This window comes from Varroa destructor, unplaced genomic scaffold, assembly GCF_002443255.2.
Source record: "Varroa destructor unplaced genomic scaffold, Vdes_3.0 BEIS01000006.1, whole genome shotgun sequence".
NCBI classification, from domain to species: domain Eukaryota; kingdom Metazoa; phylum Arthropoda; class Arachnida; order Mesostigmata; family Varroidae; genus Varroa; species Varroa destructor.
The window spans coordinates 20,664,587-20,684,813 of record NW_019211459.1 but is presented as its reverse complement, the minus strand read 5'-3'; the positions used below and the strand labels follow the sequence as shown (position 1 = coordinate 20,684,813).

General features: G+C 39.3%; 3 protein-coding genes across 5 annotated transcripts in view; 1 reads left to right on the top strand and 2 right to left on the bottom strand.

Moving 5' to 3' along the window:
- The window catches only part of LOC111252469 (uncharacterized), a 31,809-nt gene extending 22,881 nt beyond the window's left edge, over window positions 1–8,928 (bottom strand). The window contains exons 1-2 of the mRNA XM_086993128.1: window positions 8,795–8,928; window positions 5,875–6,163 (exon numbers count right to left, since the gene is read on the bottom strand). Of these exons, the coding sequence (XP_086849254.1) occupies window positions 5,875–6,147 (273 nt within the window). The 5' untranslated portion in view covers window positions 6,148–6,163; window positions 8,795–8,928. The remainder of the gene's footprint in view (window positions 1–5,874; window positions 6,164–8,794) is intronic.
- Window positions 8,929–11,761: 2,833 nt separating this feature from the next.
- Window positions 11,762–18,498, bottom strand: Nf-YB (nuclear factor Y-box B). Of its 2 annotated transcripts, none has more exons than XM_086993132.1 (6): window positions 18,360–18,498; window positions 16,108–16,409; window positions 14,912–15,056; window positions 14,305–14,527; window positions 13,815–13,944; window positions 11,762–13,041 (listed from the first exon to the last, which is right to left on the bottom strand). In XM_086993132.1, the coding sequence occupies exons 3-6, from the start codon at window positions 15,027–15,029 to the stop codon at window positions 12,733–12,735; spliced, it is 780 nt and encodes a 259-aa protein (XP_086849258.1). In that variant the 5' UTR covers window positions 15,030–15,056; window positions 16,108–16,409; window positions 18,360–18,498; the 3' UTR covers window positions 11,762–12,732. The 2 variants fall into 2 exon arrangements, with proteins under 2 accessions (XP_086849258.1, XP_022665641.1); XM_022809906.2 differs by lacking the exon at window positions 18,360–18,498 and adding an exon at window positions 16,716–16,856.
- On the top strand, window positions 16,930–19,605 carry LOC111252301 (protein KRTCAP2 homolog). 2 transcript variants are annotated; one of them, XM_086993133.1, is made up of 4 exons: window positions 16,930–17,069; window positions 17,800–18,043; window positions 18,385–18,530; window positions 18,723–19,605. In XM_086993133.1, exons 2-4 carry the CDS (start codon window positions 17,908–17,910, stop codon window positions 18,912–18,914), a joined length of 474 nt encoding a protein of 157 aa, XP_086849259.1. In that variant the 5' UTR covers window positions 16,930–17,069; window positions 17,800–17,907; the 3' UTR covers window positions 18,915–19,605. The 2 variants fall into 2 exon arrangements, with proteins under 2 accessions (XP_086849259.1, XP_022665644.1); XM_022809909.2 differs by having other exon boundaries at window positions 16,965–17,104.
- The last annotated feature ends 622 nt before the right edge of the window (window positions 19,606–20,227 follow it).

The following is a 20,227-nucleotide window of genomic DNA, read 5'->3' as shown; positions in this document are numbered from 1 at the left end:
TATATATTTTTTTTTTTGCTGGGCGATCTATTTTTTGATATATATATATATATATATAGCTATATTTTTATAGTAGAACAATAAACTAGCTATACTAATAACGATTCAACCTTAAAAAGATCATTAATTTTCATAACGCAATATATTCACGGGTATCAAGTCAACGTGGCCCAAAATGCGTTGGGAAGATACTTGCGCTGTGATAGAATAGGTGGTTAGGGATTTAGCGTATTCTTAAAATAATCAAATAGTGGTACTTCAAACAATCGTCCTTTTTTTATTTGAAAAAAAAATTGGTTTCACGAAAAATCATCTAACTCATATATAAAGCTCAATTAAGGATAAAATTGTAGATTCCGATTGCTATAAAACTTATGGGCAATAGATCATATTCGGTTCTGCTTAGTTGTTTCCGCAGCGCCATAAGCCCCACCGAATGCTGATTTATTGAAACAACAACCATTCCTGTTAATATGTTAAAGTTCTAGTAGCGGTTACAAAAGGTGCCATTGATGGCCTATTTTTTCTGCTACAATATTCGACGTTAGAAATGCTCCTAAGGTAAGGAAGTTGGTTTCACTTGAATAAAAATATCAGTGTGCCGATACGTGCTTCGACCAGAACGCAGCAATATTGCAGTGGTTTTCGTGATAGTGTAGCCGTAACGTAGATGCCTACGAAACGTACAAACACAGATTTGGAATCTGTGTTCGTGAAACGTGTAGACACAGGTTTTTTTCTGCTGGCTGAAGCGATGTTTGTAGGTGATACTAAAGTTAAAGTTCGAAGCATTTCAGGTATCGTGGCAAATCAACTGCGATGCTATTTCGGCGTACCACCTTTGTGTAAAGTTCGTACGTTGCGCCATCTGAACTAATGAGGTAAGTAGTTCAATAGATTGACAAGTTGTTGATTTTTAACAGACTGAGTTACGATAATAGTCCAATAGCGCGTAGGCCTAGACAGAGTCAGGCTTGAGCTTCGCATTTAACATGACTTTTTTACAGCGCATCTAACGGCATGGAATGCCTGTTTATATGAAGCGATTTTCAATGTATATGAACATGAATATTAACGTACATACACATACAGAGTGTTTATCATATTCGCAACCTTATGAAAGATTGACTAAAGATTAACGTTTTTAAAGATAAACTTCCATTTGATTGACTATCGTTCTTCGATTTGGAGATCTATAACCAAGTAGTGATACTGATTAAGCAGCAAAAAAGAGAATGCACAAAAATCTATTATATTCGTCTAGCTTCGTTATATATTTTGTATAGGCGACGAAATTACGACTAATATTAAGATCTTTCGGTATGCTTTCTTCTATACTGTTTTTTTTCGTATTCCGTTAAGAAATAAGCGCTGTTCTCTGTGCCTGTATTTACAGACCGATCGGTACATGTAAGTTGTACCTTTAAAAACCGTAAGATTCTTCCATTGGGTTACGCAACCTTTTGCGTAAAAATAGGTAGTAATTATGTAGAAATTATAAAGCACAAAACGCCTGTTAAAATCAGTAAGCCCTAAAGCTGGCTGCGCTAATTTTTTTGGAATAGGGTTGCGCAGATGATGTATCGGGCGCGGTACTGTTTAGTTTGTCACAATATAATTGTCGGTTATGTAGTGTTTAAAAATATACGCCTCGAAGATAAAGGCCGTGCGTGAGAAGGAAAATCAAGTTTTAGTATTTAAGCACTTATCACGAGTATATTCGTAAAGTAAAGCTCCCTTTCGAAACAACTGCAGATCATTTAACAAAGTCGATCATCATTATTTTAGTGTTTGCAAAATCAAAATTAATTAATCTAATATTTGTATCTATCTCGCAAGGATCCACTGAATCAATGTGGACCGATGTCTGACGCTATTCCACTTATTTAGAACCTAACAACAACGCTTGTTGGATTCAATGCACATAAATATCCTGAATTCTTAACGCCTGACTAAAGAGATAGTGACTACAGCGCAGGTACCTTACAAACAGGAGATGCTTTTCCCTTCGGACTTTGCTACTAAGAAGTAGTTTAGCAAGTCTATTAGAAATATTTGCAATTGTCGTTTCATCGCAATCGTTCTTTCCGTGCATGTTCAAATATCGTACTTCTGCTTTGATTATCCGTGCCAGACTGAGCTGTTGAGTACTACCGTTTAACACTTCAATGTCGATCTCTTTTGAGGCCTTCGATAATAAGTTAGTGACGTAACACTTGCTCATTTTGATTTGCTGCACTGCTTGAAAGCAACGATTTTGATTCGTATGGAACAGTCAAGCTAAATCAATAGTTGGTGAGAGATCTACGTGTTTCTCCTCTGTGCGGCGGGCTTGCAACTTCACTGTTGTATGCAAGCTATCAATGTTTTGTTGTATTGGTTTACCGGTAGCGGAAATGAAAACAGGGATGTACCGAATGCTCGTACGTCTTTATCAAATCAATAACATAATTTGCAAAGTGATCAACAGCGGACAACCGACTGGCCGAAGCCATTTATTCAGTCTTCAAGCGAAATGAAGAACGCAATGGGGATGCGTGCCGCACATCAGCTGTGACAAATGACAATGGGTCATTCTAAATGCATCTATAGCTATAAAGAATTGCTTTAAAAGACAAAGATTGAGCTTCCTTAGCTATTCGCGTACGACCATTCCTACTGGTAAAAAGAAGAGGTTATCTGATGACTGTGTTATACCTGCAAGAAAACCTCTTCAGAAGAAACAATGACCGCTCCAAATTAGTAAAGCCTAAAGGAAGGTAGGTGGGACTGTTCATGCTACCGACATTGGAGTCATCAACAATGTTGTTTCTAAGAAAGAATTTAATATGAGATAAAGTTGTGGCTAATAAAAAATCAACTAGTACATACGTACCATAGCTTGTTGCTTTTCTTATCCGTGCATACTGTTTCCGACTGCTTTGCAAAACACTTGAATATGTTTTAGCGATTAGCGGATGCGAACGGTGGCATTATGTGGGCCAGTCTGTCTCTTTTAGCAGACGACGTTGATTTTAAACTTGAATAGCATGCAAACGGCTCATAGCTTCATACTGCATTTTTCACCAAATTTCAAAAGGTCCAACTAAATAAGCTATCTCTTTCTCTCATTTCATCAAACATTTATGTAACCACAGGTTCGCTTATAATAACGCTAAATTTAAGCTTATAGTAAAGCTAAATTAAAATAATAAAGTTAAGACAAAGTGGGAGCACGTTACGCTTTACAGAAGTTATTTTACTAACATGATTATTTTGGGAGTTTTAATGGTAACTTGATTTCGAGCATGGATGAAACAAGATGCCGTACAGCAAAATAACATAAGTAATCTTGTTGTACAACTCAGTTCGCTAAGAATGTGTATATGATAATTTCGTTTCACAGCGCACTGCAGACAACCATAACTATAGATCAGTATTTATAATGGATATTATTTATTCCCGATATATGCGTAACCACAGAGTTGCATCTAGCAAATTTGTCCGAGAAAAACAGTGTGGATATAGTTACTGTTCTTCCGCTGGCCTTTTGCAAAACGCAATTCGTCACTGTCACACTACTTGGGCTCTATAAAAGCTGACTTCACATTGCTAGAGTAGATCGCCCGTTCTTAACATGTCTAACTTAGCACTAAATGAGTATAAAGCTTTGGCCATCCTAGTCGATATCGCACCTTTTCATAGGAAGAAGATCATCCTCTCTTAAATTTAGCTAAATAACTGATGATCTGCACGAAATAATCAGTGGCCCATATAGCCTGACCTTTAATCCATACAACCTTATCTTGTGGGGCTATTCGGGCTAACCTATGACCCCAATTTGTAACGCTGATCGAAAAGTGGGCCCTGTTCCTCGAAGTTCGGCAGAGAGCTAGGCGCATCTGGAGAAACCTTCTTTTGCCGCCGGCCTTTTGCCACCTTAATTAGCCTCGTCATAAGACCCAAATGACGCATTTAAACGGGTCGTAGTTGAGCTTGACGCCGGGCATCCGAAAGCGCAGAGCCATTTGTGCTACTCTTGTAACTCTATCGGTCTACTTAAGTTAGCTTGCAACAAATACAGCGCAGAGATAAGGTGATATTCGCCTGTGATCCCTTCCCTTAGGTTAGCCGTTGACGAATACTTGTGAAATTGGCACAGTACAAGAAAAAGGCCAAGCTCTGTTAATGTTCATTTCAAGGTTAATTTGTACTGGGGTGTATTCCTATCAAATAGACGTAGAAGCTGAAATTCTTGTCCTTACTAACTTCAATATATGTTGAGTTCGTCATTAAATCCGAGACTCTATGCGGCTGCGATTGGCGCTAGATTTTGAACCATAAAAAAAAACTATTAAATTTGAGTGCTATATTGCTTTTTGCAGATTTCGTCTAACCAGTTCGAGTACTTTCAATCAAGAGCACCTTTAAGCAGCACTGACGAAGGCAAAAGCATTTCGACTATGGAAAAGCTAGTAAACTATAACAAGCTTTGAACTTCTCGTAAGAGAATATAAAAGATGTGGGCATATTCTGATAGACCTGCTCATTTATCGAATACCTATTTAGGTGGCAACGCAAGTTTGGCCGTCCTTCCAACCGTGCGCTAACCTCTTATCAATTCAGTAGAGAATATTTGTATTTTTTTCATAATCGTCGCTTACGGCTGTGGGCATTATCCTACCACTGTTTCTCTCCTCGTTTTCAGAGTAAACGATTCTGGCGATGAAAATGGCTTTGCCGTGCCGAACTTTATATAGCAACAACCTACGTTACATTTTAGTTAACAGCAAATATCTCAAATTTTTCCTATTATCATCAACTAGATATTTTGCTTGCCTTTAGACTAACTGACCTATTTCAACTTCCATTCATTTAACTTACGACTGTGGCCGCCTATGACAAAGCCCAGGTCACATTTGAGCATTCGAATAATTAAATATTTTCATTAACAAAAGACATATGAATACCAGTTTGGATTATTGCCAGCAAAAAAAAAAAAAGCTTGACCAAAGACGTTTCATATTTGGTGATAAATGATTCATATGCAATTGGACGTTTCCAGCAAAAAAAACCAGATCTGTTTCTTCATTCATTTTTCCTTTGTGAAATTGCGTCGTTCATTAGGCCTATAGTAGGTAACACAGATTATTTGCGTCTGGTGCATTTGCAAAAATAGTGTTCGTGACTAATTGTTCAGTAACGCGCTAAGCATAAGGCCATATATTATAAGACGGCACGTGAATTCCATCCGGTGAATTCTTCATCTTGAAGACTGAACCCTCGTCCACATAAGAAATAATGTTATCAACGAAGCTCATTCAGTGCGTCATATACTAACTTTTCGTTAACGTTCTCAGCACAAGTTCGCACCTATAGAATCTTACCCTTCATATGGTAACCCAACAGACCCAATTTGAATGGTTCAACCCACAAAATATCTGCAAATATTTTATATACGACACTGAGAGACGGATGTAGAACAGCAGGAACAATAATAAGAATAGCGCTGATGATGTTGGTCATCAGTATTTTGTTGTAAAAACTGAAACATTCTAGTATCCATATCCTATGGTCATTACTAATATTATTATTTTGAATAAGTTACAGGGATTGAACTTAGAACAATCGTCCTAATCGATTCCCAGATGTGACTGGACTGCTGTGAGCTAAATGTCACTAAAACCTACAATTAATTAAAATTGCTTTAAGGCTTAGCTAATGTCTTATCGTGCTGTTACAGCAGTCAAACACACTTCTCTGGTAAAATTCGATTCATTCGGTGACCACATCCCTGCCCTCCCACTCTGCATCCATTGCTATGATTACATGCATTTATGATTTCCTATACATATACATATATGAAGAAAGTGCAAAAATGATTACTCTTCTTACCACTGTTTGTTGCTGGTATTGATGATAACTTTGCGTGCTGCCTTCAGAAGCCTGTGAACGTGCAGTGGCTGGTTCGTTGTTTTCAGGCGAACTGTCCTGATCATCCGTGGGTAGATCTTCAAAGGACGCGAGTGGTGCAGGACCGAACCTTTTCTGTCTGGAGGGATGGCCCCCTCTGCGAGTTGCCGTAGTAGAAGCACCTATTGAACTGGTTGTTGTAGCGGTGGTCCGAACAGCTGCTGAACTGTTGGCGTTCGTAGTCGTTGAAGACATGACGAGTATGGCCACTCTGCACAGCCCGCGTCGTCAGCGATTTCAGCGACAACAACAGTAATGTTGACAATGGGGGTGATGGCCGTAGAGAGAATGTTGGCACCACCACCGCAAGTGGACACGAAAATGCGGCGTGAAGACAAAATGCACGACGACAACAAGATTTGGGCAAAAGAATACGACGGAACCAAGGGGGAAGCCAGAAACGCCAACAGGTTGGCACACTCGAGCGAGATAGAGTCAAGCGGCGGGTTCGGTAATGACGCCCGTGACGGCGAAGGTGGCGTGCAGCGCCGACCGGCGCAGAAATGGCACCAGCAGCAGACGTGAGAGAAATGCGTCGATCGGCGCAACGCGGAGTGAGCGTAGAGTTGCGTCGGACAGTTGCACAAGTAGAATCAGCACGAATGGTGATTGTTGAAGCAGTAGAAGCAGAAATTGTTGTTGTTGTTGTTGTTTTTGTCGTCGTGGTAAACGCGCGCGTTAGAGCAGCATAAGAACAAGACGGTGTCGGCGGAGTTGACGGAGATGACGAAGAACACGAAGGCCAAGGTAAAAGAACCGAAGAGGAAGAAGCAGAAAATAACAGCAACAACAATAACAATACCAAATGCTTGTTGGCCTGCACGAGCTGATGTGGTACGGTTAAGGCCACGCAGCCGACAGGTGCTAAAAGCTGCTGCTGCTGCTGCTGCTGCTGCTGACCCGAACCAATAGCCCGAGATGATACAACGCGGGGGTAAATGTGTGTTGTAGACAGAATGTGATAATTATAATTCCAGGATTAGCAGAACCGCAAAGAGAGTGTCACCGTCGTGCGGTATCGCAGATTTATTGTGCATGAATGAATATGCAGTACAAATATCAGACAACGCATATAATACACATCACACGAGCAAAGAAGGCCAAAAGGAGTCAAGGAAAATTTAATTCGGATAGTGCGAGGATCGATTTGTCGATGGTATAAATCCATTGATCGATCATTAAGCGTATGCGCCAGAAACACGTTTGTTGATTAATTGGTTCGTGGTTGAGTGATCGTCGGAATGATGGTCGGGATAGGGTGGCATACGAAGTTCGATCAGGTATTAGATCGACACGAAGAGTGGGGATGGTACGTACACGGGACACAGTATTGCAGGTAGGGCGAATTAACATTGACACAGACAACGATAATATCAATAATAATTACAAAGATCACAACAACAAAATACGCAACAAAATAACAAATACGTGAGTAAGTAATGGAGCGAAATTATCCGCTAACCGTGGTGAGGTAAATATACAAAATGCATTGAGAACATAGACGTAGCAATAAGGGGAATCAGTCATACAAGATACCAAGAACATGTCATCACCTGGCTAGAAAACATGAACGATATAGGCCGTATCTCACGCATTGTAATAGATTTTTATATAAATGTTCCAATTCGCTCCTCATTAATAAGATGTTCGTAGGGGGCCCTATGAAAAAGGGCCAGCGCTGCAACTAAGGTTACAGCTAGTAATGAGACAATATTGCACGACACAGTCTAGCAGCTAAACTGCTAATCTCCAAAGATACCTGAAGTGTAATAGATACATTTCTATGTAGTGCGCGACTTCAGGAAAGTAAAAAAATAAACCATGCTTATATTTGTCAAACAGTTTACGTATGAAGCAGCTTTATTAGAAGATTAGGCGCTGACTATAGCACAAGTAGTTCGTAAGAAGTGTACGAACTTCAGTTGTATGCCGGCGATTCGATGGCGAGGCATATAAAACTAAACAGAAATCCTTATACAGTGAAAAAGAAAAGACAAATAGGCGTGGCTTTGCGCTCATTTATAGAGTCTGATATGTCCATAACCCACTATATGCAATACTACGTAGCTTTATATTTACCACTGTATGCATCTACTGAGAACGTATACACCTACCTAGCTTAATCTGTTTTGCTAAAACTACATGTCTGTCTATTTGGCTTTTTCCGCCCGGCAATAATGCCAGCCTTTCTATTATATTTTACGTTTATTGCCTTGTTTAGTGTTTGCCGATAGGGCACGTAGTTTGTTTAATTTAATTTGTTAGCCCAAAGAGAAAACAGTTTGCTTCTCGTTTCCTCGTTATCTGCTTTCGAGTGGCAAGCGGTTTCTTTGGCGGGAGGGTGGTATAAGGGGGCGCGGGAGTTCGGACGAAATCTGAGGTCGCTGGGTTGAGGACATGGAACTGGCGATGGCTGGATGGTAGATGAGCCATCAGAAGTAGGGATGGCCTCGATGCGAGGAGCTTGCTCTTGTTGGCTCCGTTTACGACATGCTCGCGTGTTTTGCCGACTATTGCCACTAATATCACACACACAGACACATATAGATAAGTCGCGTCCGCTGTGTCATTTCCATGTGGGGACGTGCAGAAGAAGATTCGTGCAGGTCGACGAGATCGCTGGGTTGGCCGTCGACAGCAGATAGCATGCTTCTTTGAACAACTGATAACGTCAGTCTGCCGTCCGAGGTACAAGACTAGTTTATTTTAGCTGGCTCGTTAGATTTGCGTGGTGAGCTTTTTTAATATCGATTCTAGGATACTGGAGCCAATGGCCAATGCGCGCAAAAAAGTCTACCTCGCTCATAAAAGCAAGATTGTTTTGTGAGCCCCGCAAACTTACCTGAGTTGGACGGCTGTTGTTGTTGTTGTTGTTGTAGTTGCGGCTTTCCCTACTGTTGCTTTTCGAGTTGCAGTTACTATTATTGTTGTTGAATCTGCTGCGGAGTTCCTGTTCGAGAAGGTGCGCACCCGGTCGCTGACTGGGTCTGCGGCAACGGCAGGGGCTCACAGCCGAACTCGACTTCATCCAGACTGCTAAAGGGCATGTTGCGCTGCTACTTTAACAACACGTCCTACTCGACTTGTTCGTCAACAGTCGCCAACAACAGCTACAACGTGCCACCTCGATCAGCTTGAAATACACAGACTCATTTTACAAACTCACGAAGTCATACACGCAGTTCTCAAAATGGTTAGTACGGCGGCTACGGCGAGTCACTAGTGACTTTGGCATACTCGATACTTGAATGACGTATTGTTGTTATCACATCCACTTCTGACCAGAAGCCACTTCTAGAGGTCCTGCTCACAGCGCTCCCCTAGGCTAAGCGGAATCGCTGCCGATTATAGTTGATGGCAGAGGATCGCCAAATCGAAGAAATAGCATTGTAATGACATTCCCAGTCACCTGGTGGCGGCCTTTGGTGGCCTTAACACGATCCACCCGTAGCAGCAGGAATGTTTGCTGTCTGCTCTCATTGTGTGCTAACCTGCCGGGCTTTAGGGGCCGCTTGCCTGTTTTCCTGCTTATCCAGCTCGTCGGCTAGTAGACTACCCTTTGATAAGCGGGACAAACAGCCAGGACGGGGGTTCCCGAAGGAGAGCACGCGTAGAACTCTCTCTCAGAACGTCTTCTATTGCTGCCAGTACCCTTTCCCGCTAAGAGTCCCGGAGTACGCAACACAACCACTATCAAGGGATAGATAGATCCATCACATGGAGAAGGAGAAAGGAAAGCGTCGGCTAAACTCATGGCGGGCAACTTCAGTTGGTCGCAGCCCTCCGGAAGTGGAACGATTTGCAATAAAATTGGAGTTCAATTTGAAGCAGAAATCAGATGCGCGCAGATTTTGATGTATCTGCGCAAACCTACACGAAATCATGATGTTAATCCATGGCAGTAGCGGTCGTTGCTTCGAATGACCTTTAAAGTATACCAAGATATAATTTTAAAGAAAGGGATCATAGATATCAAGAATACTGAATAGTGCCAATTATCGAAAAAATGAAACTCGAAAAAAACATGAACTATTTTAACAGATTAAGGAAAATATGAACTCATCTCAGGTTCCTAAATCTGTTAGAAATCATATTTTATCTTCAACTATTGATCAGATGTACGTTATCAATGCACTTTCTAACGCGCTTTCTATGCTTATGATGGGTAAATTAGCTAGAAAGCGGTCTGTGAGTAGTTTATCGTACACGTTAGTGACGTACATAATGGTATAAGGGACCAGAGCTTCCTAGGATTTCTTTTAAGTAGATTTGAGTAATACAGCTTACACACGACCAGCATTTTAAGTACCGTCTGCACTCATGTATCTTATATGGGGCATATGTAAAACTCAGCACGACGGTTGGGCTTATTTGCGCAAAGATCACTGCCCGCTAATTCTCATCTTGTTATTCAAGGCTCACTCCGAATCAGCCCAGATATTCACATAAATAACCGCAGGTATTCAGATATTATGATAATCGGAGATGGAAATTGAGATAGCTAACTATCATGAAATGAAGCATAAGAGAGGAAATGGTGCAAGGGCCTGCAGTACCAGTTCTGCCCAGTTTCCATGGAGCTTCAAAGTCGAGATTCTATTAGTGATCGAAGCACTATTTGATTTGAAATCCTAACATCGTAAAGTTCACAGTGGTGCTGTCTATAGCCTATAATGCGGAATTAGGTGAAATGCTTGGCCGCGCTAAAGATGGCAGCGAGGAAATGTGGTGCCTGCCAACTTGGTCCAGCTGCTTTTGTTTGGGGTCGCCGTTAGCCAAAAATCTTTGAGGACGGCTGCTTGAAGCGCAAGTAACTGAATTACCTGAGGGTATCCACTGAAATCGTGTCTTATAAGGCAATGTAACGGTACGTACCTGAATGTGAATGAAGAACCTGTTATTTAAATAGGCCCATTCGAGTTTTTAGGTCAATCGCAAGTACTTAATTGAAAAAATGAACGCCTTGAATGACATGTGTAGTTTCAACACCGTTAGGTGTCGTTTATCTTAGGCTGTTATTCTAGTTCTCATGTGCTACTTCTAGTGATCTTTGGATTGTCTGTATACTTCCCAAACGCTTCGATTTAAAATAATCATGACCGTAGTAAAATAGCTTAAACTATACTTTTACGTATAGCAATAATAGAGACAATCCCTAAAGAAATATCCTATTTACACGACAGAAAAATCTCTAGCGTTAGTGTTTATCGCTAAGAAGAGATGCCTCTTTAAGCTTTGTAGGTTTTCAAAGTTCGTTTTCGATTATTTTTCATAAACATAAGTTCACTAAATATCAGATTTAGTTAACTACTGAGCTGTACCGGTGGAATTACGTGAGGCCCTTAGTTTTGGAGATCCAATTTTAGGTAACTGACGACATTGCAGTGTTACTCTTGAAAAATCGACGCTCTAGAATAAAGTACAAAAACCATTACGCAATTTCCGAAGTAATTTCTGCTTTGAATCAAACATTTTAACCGCTAGGTTGATAAGAGTTAATAACTGAATTATGAAAATTCAGGTTGCTACGTATTGAGATGAGTACAAACCCTGCTGAAACAAAACGCTTTGAAGAGAGATAATTCTAGCTTTATATTATTTGCATTAAACCTTAACGATTTAAACCTTAAATAGGGTGTTCGTTTCGACCAAATTGTTGAGAACAGTGTATCTGGATGAAAAGACAACTCATCCACGCACTACTACTACTATACAAGCCTAAAAGCTTACTATTGGAAACAGTACCGAATACCCAGATTGGCATCAATAAACCGTGTTTAGTGCCTTTTATACAAAGAGACGCGTGGAGAACATGTCAGATGGTACAATCATATTTATTTCGTATCAATATACATTATTTGTACATATTCACGCATCATAAATTTTAGATTAATTGGGCTAAAAAACCTGTTGACCAACCTTCCATTAGAATTGACAAAATTAATCTTGTAAGCTACACAAAAGACTACGTTAGTACAGACTGACACTTTGCCATAAGAATGTTGATCTTCTTAGAAAAAAATTTTACAAACACCTTATAAGACTAATTTGGTCATTGAAATTTAGAGCTAAAGGCGCTGAGAGGCGCTAGTTTAGATAGACGAAAAAGGATACAGTTGGTCAATTAAACGTCTGAACTTTGTTCTAAAGGCTATTTGAAGATCGAGTAATTTATTGTAATAAAAAATTTTCTAACATCGAATAACAAAACAGGCAGTTGTCAAACTGCTTTTATTCAATTTAGTTTACAAAACGTTTAATAACCGCATTTACCACACCTGCACGTCATGGGCACGAGTCTCATCTACGTGCAGTTTAGATGGTCCATCGCCTCCATGTAATGTTACAATATATACTCGCACAGAGATGAGTCCTAGCGATTCACAGTCTCATAACATTTTAATGCGCCGCCAGTGTAATCGCAGTTTATCAATTAACCTGTAGTAAACTGTTATCGTCTTTTGTTATTCAGCACACCCACCTTGTGCCTCATTATTTTAAATACTATCTATGTCGGCTCATGGATGCAAAAAGCAATTTTATCTGTTGTTGAGGTCACTGCGCGCACGAATCCTGTGCGTGTTGTATGTTGTCTGGCTAATTGCTAGACATCGAAGCCCAGTAGCCGGTTTATACATGCACACCCAAAGGGCAAACAAACAGAGACAAAAATGTTCTCTTTACGAATATTTCGAGATCGTAAATTAATGCATTTTATCCTAATATATAGCTTGTTCCGCCTTGACTTCCTTTGGGAAGACAACCTCCTTCTCCTTTTCCTCAAAAATCCCCAAAGCCCGTTGTGTAGATGACATTATGTTGAGAACTGTCCTGTTCTAACATGTTGGCAGCCGTAATGAATGAGTCGGTCGCCACACCTGTGAGCTCGTCGACAATAACGGTGCCATCACCGCCTGCTTCGGTAGAGGTTCCAGCCCCAGTCTGAGTAACAACGGTGCCATCGGCGACCACAGATCCACCAGCGCTTGCTACAAACTCTTCCTTGACATCACCTCCGCTAGTGACCACCCCGACCGCAGAGATTTCACCAACACCCCCTCCTTGTCCGACATTACCGCCCTCAACGGGCTGAAAACGTAGAGCATAAATATGCACACAGAGTTTATTTATAATCTGTGAGAGAAAATACGATTTAATAAGCGTATTTAATGGTCGAAAAAAAAATATTTGGTGTTAACAATTTTTTAAAAGCTAACCAAACTAAAAAACATTATATGGGGTATAGGAAAGAGGCCTAAGGTTTTACTGCTTTGTTTATTAAAATCTTTTCTACACGGGATGATAATAACTAGCCATTTAAACTGTATGACTGGAATTTACCACAAAAATGCTGTTTTTGTGCAACAATCTGAAGCAGTTTAAATTTTGTGCAATAAATTATCTTCATTTTATCGTTCATTGTTTTTCATTTTATTTTAGTTGATATCTTCTCATTCTTTTTATGATGTTTTGGATCTTGACCGGTGTAGACAGTTTTTCTTACGTCGGTTTTAGATTTTTTTTCTAATTATTTAAATAAAATATATTAAAAGAAATAGACTTAGCATTTTTAATTTAAATCCTGTTTTCTAGGACTATTTTTTTTTTATCCTATCTTGGTTGTTCAAAATATTTATTTTCGTAAAAACTTAAAATTTCGGTAAAACTTCGTTATTCGCATAAAAAATTTTTGATTGTAAAGGATGAAGACATTTTGTAGGAAACACATATTACTTTTGAACTTAATATAAAAAACTTCCCATTAAGAGCCAAGAACAAGACACTTTATTAGTTCGTTATTTTCTGTTATCAGCCACTTTATTTCCTCGGAAAAATTACCAATACGTCAATGTAGTATTTACCTTAACACCCGTCTCCCGGTATTTCTGAAGATAAATCTTGAGAGGTTCAACGTAATTATCAAAGCCGAGACTCTGCATTGCGAAAAGAATATCTTCACCATTGATCGTTTTACGCTTTTCTTGGTGACACCTAATTAGTGTTAAGCGAAAACATAGACATTACATTGTTATATTTTTTACGTTTTTTGTATATCATATATTTCATAAAATATACAAAATCACGTCAACTAGATATAAATGCTAAAGGTGCATCAAATACGATAAGATCATACATGCATGAATGCTTGGCGTAAAATATCCAAATAATCAGCTTGGCTAATTTTATTCATTATTTCGCACATGCAATTTAAAAAGTTAATGATTTTGGCATGAATTAAAAAAAATTGCTTCCTATTTAGTGCTCTATAGAAGTGTCTACACCAATAGCAACACACTACAAAGCAACGGTGGGCAAAGGTAAAGAGTTACAGAAAAAACTGGCGCCACCTACCTGTCGGAGGCCTCGGATGTGATGAAGCTAACGAATTCAGAAACACATTCCTGTACGCACTCCTTCGCATCCTTGGCAATTTTGCCGCTTTTGGGAATGACGGTCTTCATGATTCTCACGACGTTCGCGATCGGAAGAAACCTGTCCTGTTCCCTCAGCGGCCCCACATCTCCGTTCGAGGCGGTATCCCCACTCGCATTTTGGGTCTCCTCGCCATCCGTTCCTATAAAGATGAAAGGAAATTCCAAGGAAATGAATTATTTGATATTCTCATTGCCCTTACAGATTTAATTACGTAGTGTGCCTTAGGACTCCGAAAAAAGTTTCCGAAGTGTGCTATGATTATAAATCGTATGCTTTGTTGTCGTGCAAATAACCCTGAATTCGAGATAATCATCTGAAAGTGTGACAATTTAAATATTCATGTATTACAGCGTGAATTTTTTTAATTTACCTAAGGTTTTCTGTTACGGCCGTACATAACTGAACGCATTTCATAAACGATATAATGGATTAACTATGACCTAGTCATTAAAGGATATAAGGCTTAGTATAATTTATTTCATGAACAGGCTGGTTCATTTCATTCAAGTACCAGAACTCGTACCAGATAGCGAAGCTTCAGTGGTGACAATGAAATGTTGTTGTGGTTGACGGGCCTGCACTCCGCCACTATCGCCAATAGCGAAAGTCCCGTCCGTAAGGGTTCCGTTGCCCGTGTCCATTTTCACGAGCGTTCAATAGCGATTCATCTGATATTCGATGTGCGGTAAAAACCAGAAAAAAACGACATCATATAGCAAAAAACGTTAACTCAGCTGGTAAGATTTGAGACATTTTTAAGGAGCAATGATGCCCACGTTTACTGATTACACAGGAAAATACATGGGCAATTCTGTAACTGTATGCAATAGTACTCAATCTGTGGTTGCTACTAGAACTTTGACGATGTCCATATACAACCATTTTCAAATGTTTAGTTAATTTACTGTCTCTAGAAAGTACTTGATTCAATGACAATAAAGCTACTAAGCTAAATTGATCTTTATGCACCCAATTTCAATATTCCTTTTTGGTACAACAGACCATGTATTCAAGGATCATAAGTTAAATGATATAGGATGATGTTAAAATCTAAGGCCTGACAGTAAACTTATCATAATAGCATTTACTTCCACAACTGTCAATCTGCCAATGTTTGAAATAACTAAACTTGAGTCTGAGTCCGGCAGTTTGGACTTTCGACATAAGCGGTCCAAATTCCGGAAAATGACCCGCTAATCTTAGGACACGTAGTTTAAGCATACATTGTGATGGCTTCTCAAGGGATGGTTTCCTAAATGTCTGTCATGATTATTTATAAATGGTCTCGTGACCCGGATTTCCACAGAAAAATTTTTACAATTTTTTTTGCCACCGTGCGCTTTTGAATTCAGTCTGTTGATAGGTGATTCCGCTGGCACTGCGCCATCTTCGATGGCAGATGTTTCTAGCTAACAGTACTTTTCGCTGAAGCTGATTGTTGCAAAAAGACTAAAAACATACCAATTACAATAAATAATCAGCTTAATCTGCCTATATAAATTTCCGTCACTGACTTTGCTAGCTCCATAATTGATTACATATCGACTTCCTTTTGCCAAAAATTGTCAGAAATATCTGTTTGTATTAATATATCCAATATAACACAGATTAGATAGGATGCAGGTTAATAACCTTTGAAGGACATCGCAAATGATAAAAATGAAACATGACTTGTCTGCGGCATATAACGAAAATATTATACATTGCCATAAATATTACCTGTCCACAGGTGGTGTACGGCAGAGATTGTTTCAAGCATCAACAAACCATCCGTGTTCCTTCTGATCGAGGGCACTGATGTGACAAAACATTGTTCAGACCGTAACGATGGTCCTGTAGGCGGCCGGTTAAGAATGTCACCGGAGCCATTTCCACGCAGAAAATACTTAAGCAAACTGCAGTAAATCTTTTTTACGTAATACGATCTGCGTCGTCCTCAGCCCGCTAGAAATCAGTCTGTCTTTTTCAGGAGCACTACGTTTCCGTTCGAGCATGCTTCATAGCCCACTGTGATGACGAAACTGCAACCGTGATGACCACTTAGTTAATGTCATATGTCACATTACATGAAACATTTCGAAAAGATCCAAATGTCGCACAGAAAATATCGGCCTACTGCTAGGAACACCACCTTCTGGTCGAACAGCACAATAACATAATAATAAAAGCTCGTGTAGATGTACAATGAGCCAAGGCTCACTCTACGGGGTAGTACCCAGATCAGTTCGGCGGGCGGACAACTGCAATTGCGTACCAAAGATTCACTCGTCAGCTTTATTTTGCATTCATTCTCGCACTCTGTTTTCTTATTAGAAATGTACACAAACCTGAGGACAAACAGACGAAATGGCAGACGACAGTCCGAACCGAACCAGAATAAAGGTTCGGTGACTGCTTTCTCCACTAACATAGCAGACGCCGTCTGTTACAAAGGGAGAGTAGGTATTGTTTCGTTTACAGAAGTGCGTCTTGTCCAAGACAGAATCTGCAAACAAACTATTAACTGGCCACCAGAAAGACGATCTATTTTTGAGGAGCTGTCGAGGCCCAAGTTGAGCTTTATAAGAAAGACTGAGACGTGCTGGGGACGCATCGAGGAGAATAGTTGAGCAATCAAAAAAAACAAACAAACCGCTATATAGACGCTCCAGTCCTATTTTGATGTCAGCACTTGCGTACAGGTTTCTGCCGTTTATTTTCTTTAGCTGGTCGATTCGTAAGTACATATTGATGAATGCATACCAATTATAGTTGTACAGAATGGAAGCAGATTAAAAAAAAGTGTATATACAAATATATGTATGCAATAAAAAAATAATTTTTTTCTCCATTTTCGTCTTACTTATGTGTGCTGGTAGTGTAAATTTGATTTGCAAATAGTAGTTAAAATGTATCAAGATGTTTGCATATGTAGACTTCTCAATGTTTTTGTCAGTTTTTATAAATCTTAGAAAATGCCGATCGATCCGGATATTCTACGACATTAATGCAGAGAGGCCGAAAATGGTTACTATTACTATATGAGCCGTAATTTAAATGATTTAACTATTTTTTGCGATCGATATTTTGTGGTCTAGTTTAAAAAGTGTTGGAGCTAGCTTTCCATTACAGTAGTCAGTTTTGCTCTTAATTTTAACACAGCATTCATGTACGCTTAACTATCGCTTTGGGACAAATCCTTGGAAACATCTTATGTTTAGGTCAAATGCGAGGAAGTAAGTAGGGTTATAATTTACTAGGAGCATGACATGAACATATAAGCGCAGTTTACTATTTTACAGTGTTTCTAAAATATGAGTACATTTAAGATTTTCTGCGTAATGTAATCTGCCATATATTTTTAATATTACAACGTATTTTTAGTACTATATTCTGACCTTATCCTGCTTTACTTTTTCTTACACTTCGAAGGTATCTTGAGACAGTACACGCGTAAGCACTATCATCGACATCGAACCGTAGTGGAGTATTAATAGCTGCTTTACAATAAAAGCGGGCTAGCGAAGATAAGTCAGGAAAATGGCTGAAAGCGCAGTGTTAATGAGTTCACATTGGGCATCGGGACTCATGTCTACGTGCCTCGTAGTACTTCTGTTCGCTAGTCTTCAGATCTTCAAGGCCGCCTTCACTCAGACTCGCGCAATGACCGTCCTCGGTGCGTTGCACGCGATGTGCTTCAGTATGAAATATTTAAAATGCAAGCGTAGCGCGGAAGCAATGCACATGTGCAACGGATTACGACTGAATTGCACATACTTTATTAAAGGCGTTAAATTATTTGGCATACAAAAAGGTTCAATTGATCTGTCTAAAGAAAAGCTTTAAATCGGCATGATTCATATATTCCCAGTAGATTTCCATGACTCGTTAGCTCTGGGCCGATACAGTAACACTGGATCACAGTGAATATAAATATGACAAGGAATAGCGCCAACACATAGCGTGGTGTCACGGTAGAGGAATTATAATACCTTTGTTTTGCTTCTGATAATTCAGGCGGTTATGTTGGTTCGTGGCTTTTCATTCTTCTGCTAACGGCTGTGTCAAACTTCGAGATGGCCGCGTTCGGATCCGCCTTCCAGAGCAAACTGCTTCCGGAAGTAGCGGGTTGCCTTGTTCTTAGCCTTCTTTTACTGGCACAGGTAAATACATTTTGTTGGCACAGCGAACCGTAAGTGTTTTTTCATATTCCTCCATGTATGAATACTACGTGTCGTGCTTTATCCCGCGCTGTCGATACTCTTTTCCCAACGTTCACTCTGACTGCTTTCAGCAAAACTTCATGACGTACTGCATTTTAATTGAATATTTGTTTTGTTGATTTTATATCGCAGATTCATCGAGTTTGCGCAACAACGTGTGCGCTGTTCTCATTTGTTGCGCTTTATTATTTGGCTGCCGTTTCTGTCAAGGCCTACCCAGGCCAACAGGGTAGCGGTGGCTCCTTAGGGGTGCATGAGGGTCGAGATAGGACTTCTGTAAGACATTATCAATATAACAAAGGCAACAAGAGAAAAGGAGCTTAGGTTAAGACTGATACGTATAATCAATTGTATTTAGACGCTGCTTTACAATTTCATCAAATGTGCATATCGATACTGTTAATTAAGTATGAAATACGGAATAAAAAAGAATAAAGACTGCAAGAGAGAAATTTAAGCAAGGGATGGGGCAATAGGTAAAATAATCAAATGTGTATGGATATTTAAGACACGTCTTTTGACAGTATTTAGAGGACAGCGCGTTAAGTTTAAACAAAATATTAGGAAACATTCTCCTAAGTATTTCATGTTAAAAGATAGTCCGGATATTACCTAGTAGAGAGTATAACCTGCTACGTTAGCGCTGAACTTAGTCTTATATAAAGTAAAGCCAACATAAATTAAATTTCGACGACAATTTGTTCACCGACAGGCACGGAGACAGTACATCTTGTTTTTACTAGTTCATTTCACTCATTTGCATATGGGGCCTAATACTACAGTTAGGATTGTGTACATTGTACAAAGGACATGAGATTTTATGCTTGCAATATCCGCAAGACGTGTTTTCAAAACTGACAACATCAAGTTTGAACGCATCGGCAGCGAACCAGTCTTTTGTTGTATGAACTAAAAACGGATGCAGAGAATTGTTGGCTTATCTCGTGTGTTTTGAGTTCCAGTTGATAATACAATATTCGTCCATCGTTTGTTAATAAAAAATATTGAAAATGTATACAGTGTTGGTTATTGCAAAGTGGATCACCTTTAAAAGGGAAGTGTGGTAGATACTGCTTACAATGTCGAAATATAAACAAGCTCTTGATCTAGGAAATTCTGAAAAATCATGTTTCAAATCGTAGTCTAAATGATATTCAAAACTGACTTATCTTTACATTTGCATATTAATCTATTAGACAACTAGGCTTTGTGGGAGTAAGAAAGCTAGAAAAAACGTTGGTTAGAAGCAAAGGTAGATTTTTTTGAATAATTACTGTAAGTTTTGAAAAAAGCTGAAGAAGTTGAGGAAACTATAGACTCGCTAACTTAAGGATATTAAGAAGGCTCAATAAATTTTGGCAAAAGAAAACATTTTTAAAAATTTTTTATTGTCTTATAGAGCGTATTGAACAATTTTTTGATACATTTCTCTATTTTAGTTATCGGTTATTTTAGCTATTCTCGGTTAAGCATTCGAACAGTAGTTTCTTCTCGGTAGTAGAAAATTAACACACTACATATAATTAAGATATTAGCAAAGACAGGAAACTTTACTTACTCTCTATATTTTTGTTGCCTCTCATATTCTTTGGTTTATTAAAATTGTATTTCATTGTTTTTTGTTGCGAAGAGCATTT

Excerpts from the sequence above, each read along its gene's own strand:
- Nf-YB (XM_086993132.1), bottom strand. The coding sequence starts at position 15,029 with ATGGACACGGGCAACGGAACCCTTACGGACGGGACTTTCGCTATTGGC. Across the intron at positions 14,528-14,911 it reads CACTGAAGCTTCGCTATCTG|GAACGGATGGCGAGGAGACC; the intron begins GTACGAGTTCTG and ends TCATCTTTATAG. Across the intron at positions 13,945-14,304 it reads ACATCCGAGGCCTCCGACAG|GTGTCACCAAGAAAAGCGTA; the intron begins GTAGGTGGCGCC and ends AACACTAATTAG.
- LOC111252301 (XM_086993133.1), top strand. The coding sequence starts at position 17,908 with ATGGCTGAAAGCGCAGTGTTAATGAGTTCACATTGGGCATCGGGACTC. Across the intron at positions 18,044-18,384 it reads TCGCGCAATGACCGTCCTCG|GCGGTTATGTTGGTTCGTGG; the intron begins GTGCGTTGCACG and ends CTGATAATTCAG. Across the intron at positions 18,531-18,722 it reads GCCTTCTTTTACTGGCACAG|ATTCATCGAGTTTGCGCAAC; the intron begins GTAAATACATTT and ends TTTATATCGCAG.